The sequence below is a fragment of the Plectropomus leopardus genome, unplaced genomic scaffold, assembly GCF_008729295.1.
Source record: "Plectropomus leopardus isolate mb unplaced genomic scaffold, YSFRI_Pleo_2.0 unplaced_scaffold25834, whole genome shotgun sequence".
NCBI lineage: Eukaryota > Metazoa > Chordata > Actinopteri > Perciformes > Serranidae > Plectropomus > Plectropomus leopardus.
The window spans coordinates 1-5,300 of record NW_024628084.1 but is presented as its reverse complement, the minus strand read 5'-3'; the positions used below and the strand labels follow the sequence as shown (position 1 = coordinate 5,300).

The following is a 5,300-nucleotide window of genomic DNA, read 5'->3' as shown; positions in this document are numbered from 1 at the left end:
GTATACTGGTTGTATTTTAGTAAAGAGACTACTGAGAAATAAATATGTATGGTCATTAACACCGAGCTAAAATAAAGTTCAAAGTGGCCTAAGACTTTTTTATACAGTACTGTATATATATATGTATATATATATATAGGATAGCAAAACTGAGTTTTTTTATTTTCTTTATTAGGGTTAGGGTTAGGGTTAGGGTTATATAGATATTTAGATAGATATTTTTGGAAAGACATCTCTCTTTCTGCTTGTTGGACAGTCAGCAGGGAAATGTGTTCCCCTTTTTTTCCTGGTGCATCATGTAAATCTTGTCATCAAGGGGTCGATGTATTTTCATATTTAAATGCTGACGTCAAAGCGGCAAAACAAGAGCATCGGTATAATTTAGTCTTCATCAGCGGAGAGACACCAGAGTGAAGCGTCTGACGGGAGGACTCAGAAGATGTAAGTTATGACTCTGTTCTGTCAGTTTGATGTATCATTTATTGTGTGTTTGCAGAAGTGCAATATTGTCTTTCTCCAGTATATACTTTGCATAATCTAAAATCACATCAGATTTGAAATTTGTCCTTTTTTTTTTTTTTTTAAATTTGCCAGAGTTACCAAATTATTCAGCTTATTTGTGACAAAGTTTATATTATTTTTAAATGTTTTATGCAGTGTTCAGTATGATTCACAAAGAGTGGACACTATAATAAGAACACCTGACATTATACTGTGAAGAAATGCAATAATACTGGAGACTGGACTTCTTTTTCCAGTCCAAGATTTGTTTTCTGGAGCTTTTTTGGGGGATGCATTGAAAAACACTGCTCATCCTCTTTTGCATGCTTTAGGAAATAATGTTAAATATACTGTGCTGTTCTAATCCCCAGTTACACTAAATGTGTCAGTAAGGTTAATGCAGTCATAATACAAAGCAACAATCAACAATTTACCCAGCTGGCACCAATATGATATCAGAAAGACATTGGACTTGGACAAAAGTTCAGTTTTGATTGAAAATGAAAACACTGGCTTGACGATAGACCTTGCGTTGTGGTTTTAATTCAAAAAGCGTCAAAACCCAACACTGAGTTGACGTCAACCTTCCAGAATTGGACAGACAATGATTTTCCGGTTGTAAATTAATATCTATTTAACGTCCAAAACAGGGCCGTCAGTGTTAACACGATGCGATTAAGAAGCATACGTAATTTAATTGTGCATTGATTATTTAAATTACGGGGCTGCGTTTTAAGGCTGAGATTGTACTGGTATCATATGAAATTAGAAGACTTGGGAAATCCAGTGGTCATATCATGCTAGATTTTTGGGATACTATTCCACAGTTTGGATACATTTTGGTGATGAAAAAACAACTTAGGTGTTTCACAGGGGCCGCTTGACCTCTGACATCGAGATGTCTGAATGAAAATGGGTTCTGTGTGTCCCCATGAGTCTCCCTTTTACAGACATGCTCGCTTTATGCCGTCCCGTGCAGTTTTTTTTTTTTACTGTTATATGATTCCAAATCAGGACAATCTGATAAGAATTGCTTTGCTTTGTCAATATGGACTATATAAAACAATGAAATATGAAACATGTGAAAATGCAAAAAAATTAATTTAAAACGTGATTAAAAGTGCAGTTTATAATGATTAACTACTGATATCCTGCAATTAAATGCGATTAAAAAAATAACTAATCGTGTGACAGCCCAAGTCAAAACCTTTGCTGATGTTGGTTTGACAATCTTCCAGCATGGGACAGAGGTTGAAATTTATTTGGAAATCTAAATCAGACATCTGTCAAAACCCCAAAATCAGCTGCCAGTGTTCAGCTTAACTCTTTAAAACCCTGGATCAGTATCAGCTTTCTTGTGCTGCGTTTAGACGCCTTTTACAAGCTATTTGACCCTTTTACAGCTGAGCAAACTGGTTTGATTTCTTTTGAAAAAAATATATGAAAAAACAGCTAAAAACAAAATTTAAAAATACATCTATATATAATTCTAATATAATTTTTTTATTGATGCTAAATGTAATCGTAAGTTTAGTGAGTGCAGTTATAATAGAGAGAATTTCTTTTGTTGGGCTAATTGAAGGAACAGTGAACAATTTAATTATGTGTCATTCTTTTTTCGTTCTGGATTTTATAGAGTATAAAGATTTTATAACTTTAATGTGTCTTACCCACCTGCCCCAGTATATTATGAGTTAAATTTATGAAAACTAAAAAATCAAGTTTATGATGTAGCCAGATCAAAATATTATAAGTTTTCAGACAGAAACAATTTACCAAGGTGGATGTATTGCATAAGTTTTTGTTTTTTCTTCTTCTTTTCTTCGTGACTGGTGCAGCCTGATGCATTAAATTATTTGTGTTTTATTCATATTAAACATTTCCATGTGCTGAAAAACAGTGACAATCTCTCAGTGTTAGCGTCTGGTTTCATCCTGCTTTGCATATTTGCCACCTAAACCTTTTTCCTCAGAAACTGGAGGGGGAAGTACAGTTTGTATGTGTGTTTTTTGTATTTTTTAATTTAATGGGTAAGATTTTTTAATGCATTAATTTTTAAACTGACAGGATTTATTGAAATCATCATTTTTGGTTCACTGCACACTAAACTATCTGTTTCATCCAACAGGGCAGAGATGCAGTGGAGTCTGTTTGTGCTCATTCTGATGAGTAAGTGGATCATTTTACAGTTTTTTTTCCTAAAATCATTTAATCTTAGGGTCATAAAACAGGGTAGGCTCACCTTTCTTGTTAATAAAACTCAAAATAAGTGGACTCGTGATTTTGATTCATTGAACACATGATTGTTGTGCTATCAGCTCCATCACTGCAGTGTTTTCTCTGCTATTAGGTCAAGCTTCCTTCTTCACATGTCGCCACTATGAGTACCACTTTGTCAAACAGAAGAAGACCTGGACAGAAGCTCAGAAGTACTGCAGAGATAAGTACACTGACCTGGCCAAAGTGTTGGACATGACAGACATGGAGAGACTCTGTGACTCGGCACAGAATCAGGATGAAGCCTGGATCGGTCTTAACAGTCCTCGGAGGTATGATACAAGCCCGGTGTACCTGTGCAATGTTTGAGGGTAACAGCAGATGATGGTAGAAATAAAGGCTCTCGCACCCATGTGCTGTTTTTAGCCTTCTGGAGTGCGCTGGGTGTGACAGAACTTTTTGGGTACACCTGAATGAATGGTGGCCGATATACAATAGAAGATTTTATAGTAGAAAATATTTATCTATGGTCTTGTATTGAGGACCTATTCAATAACTGCAGATATATAATTCTCACCTACATCTGTCATTTTCTGTAGCAAAGATATTCTTACTCAAGGTGGACGCCTCAGTGAAACAAACCAATCACCCCCATGCTCTGTGATAATATACCAGCTTTGTCTTTCGACAAGAGTGGACCAGAGTTCACTCTGCATGTGTTTTACCCGTTAATATGAAGCTGTGATTTGTCCTTTTTTTAATCTCCTTGCAGCGAATCAGGAGGACATTTCAGGGTGTGGCAATGGTCTCTGCCAGGGCTGGAGTACCATGAAGATAAGAAAAATTGGCTTGAGAATGAGCCAAATGACAAAGATAAACCTGAGAACTGTGTAACTTTACGTAATAGTGAATGGCTGGACTTCAAATGTAATCATGAACATTTCTTCATCTGCTTCGATGGTGAGAATATGACATTAATACTCTAACCTCTCATTGAATCACATGCTGTTTATTTATGACATGATTCACCAGGACTTGATATTGTATTTCCCCAGAGAGATATTCTGTATGGTGATGTATGTTTGTCTGTTTATTACACAGAAACAAAGAAATCCAACAACAAATTTCATTTGATGAAGATCAAAAAGACCTGGCTACAGGCTCAGAATTACTGCAGAAAGAATCACACTGACCTGGTCAGTGGACACCAACAATTAGAAGAGGTCAAATCGGAACTGAAAGGTGAACTTGAGACTGAGACAGACTGGTGGATCGGCCTGTTCAGAGACAGCTGGAGGTGGTCAGATGGCAGCAATGTCTCTTTCAGATTCTGGGATCCACAGAATTACGGACCACTGCTCAGTGATAATTCAGACAACAGATGTGCTATGACCATGTGGCAGAAAAGGGGCAAATGGGGGACCGACAAATGTGTGACAAAAAAACACTTCATCTGCTATGAGGGTGAATATTTTTGGGTGGAATCCTTGTTTTATTTTATTTCATCCTCTCTATGTCAGAGACCCCATGCTAAGTTACAGGGACAGAATAGGAATAAAAATAGTCTTTATAATTTTTCATGTATTTCACCTGCCCAGAGACACGCTGGATAATGTTGCACTTAACCCTTTAAAATCTGTTTCGATATCAGTTTTCTTGGGCTAAATTCAGACACTTTTTACAAGAATTTAAGCCTTTGAAACCTGAACAAATTGGTTTGATTTCTTTTGAAAATATGGCTGAGAGTACAACAAGCATTTTGGCAAGAAATGTCCCGCAAAAAAGCTGACAAGAAATTGAATTGAACAGAAAAGACAGAGAGGGGGGTATTAAAACAACAACAACAGGAAATTAAGAAATTGTAAATGTATATTTTTTATAAGTTATTTACATTTACATTTAAGCATTTTTCCCCAAGTCATTTCCATGTTTTTTTTAGTTGTTTGTTTTAACCATTAATCTTTTCTTTCCTTTTATGATGAGGTAATTTTCGAATAAGTTTTTAATATTTTCACGGAATAATTTCTCATATTTACACTTGAGCATGTGCTCCAAGTCATTTCCTCATCGCCTTATTAACATGTTTCTGAAAGAAATTAAGCCAATTTACTCAGGTTGCAAGAGGTCAACATGATTCATCTTGTAAACAATTTTGATTTCTTAAGCTCTGAAATTAAATAGAGATATTAAATATATAGAATATATAAAATTGTAATGATGACATTTACTGATATAACTAGTGTGTAATGATTTTATAACTGCAGACTATGAAATATATATATATATATATTTCTAACATAGGGATGTACAATTGAAACATTTTTACATCTCACTCTCCCTAAACTGTAAAAACACCAGAACTTTAATTGAATTTGAAGTTATTTCAGCACTAAATATAGATGCATTGACTCCCAACTTGCATTTTTCAAATTGATATTAGACTTTTAAAAATCTATATTTATGCGTACTCTTCTTCTGCCTCCTTGCATTGTTCCTTTTTTGTTGTTGTTTACCTATTATTTCATGTTTGTATATTTTCCTTTGTTTTGTTTTTTCTTTGAAAAAGCATCTATGAGTATTCA

The 5,300-nt window shown here is 35.0% G+C and overlaps 1 protein-coding gene across 1 annotated transcript; it reads left to right on the top strand.

Annotated features, from left to right (window-relative positions):
• The first annotated feature begins 390 nt into the window (after positions 1–390).
• On the top strand, positions 391–4,337 carry LOC121966767 (C-type mannose receptor 2-like). The gene is made up of 5 exons (XM_042516834.1): positions 391–441; positions 2,630–2,670; positions 2,852–3,050; positions 3,491–3,678; positions 3,820–4,337. Coding segments are annotated over exons 1-5 (942 nt in total). The 5' UTR covers positions 391–439; the 3' UTR covers positions 4,332–4,337.
• The last annotated feature ends 963 nt before the right edge of the window (positions 4,338–5,300 follow it).

Bases quoted from the DNA above. Each gene is read 5' to 3' on its own strand.
- LOC121966767 (XM_042516834.1), top strand. The intron at 2,671-2,851 runs GTAAGTGGATCA...CTCTGCTATTAG, and splicing joins GTTTGTGCTCATTCTGATGA to GTCAAGCTTCCTTCTTCACA. The intron at 3,679-3,819 runs GTGAGAATATGA...TTTATTACACAG, and splicing joins TTTCTTCATCTGCTTCGATG to AAACAAAGAAATCCAACAAC.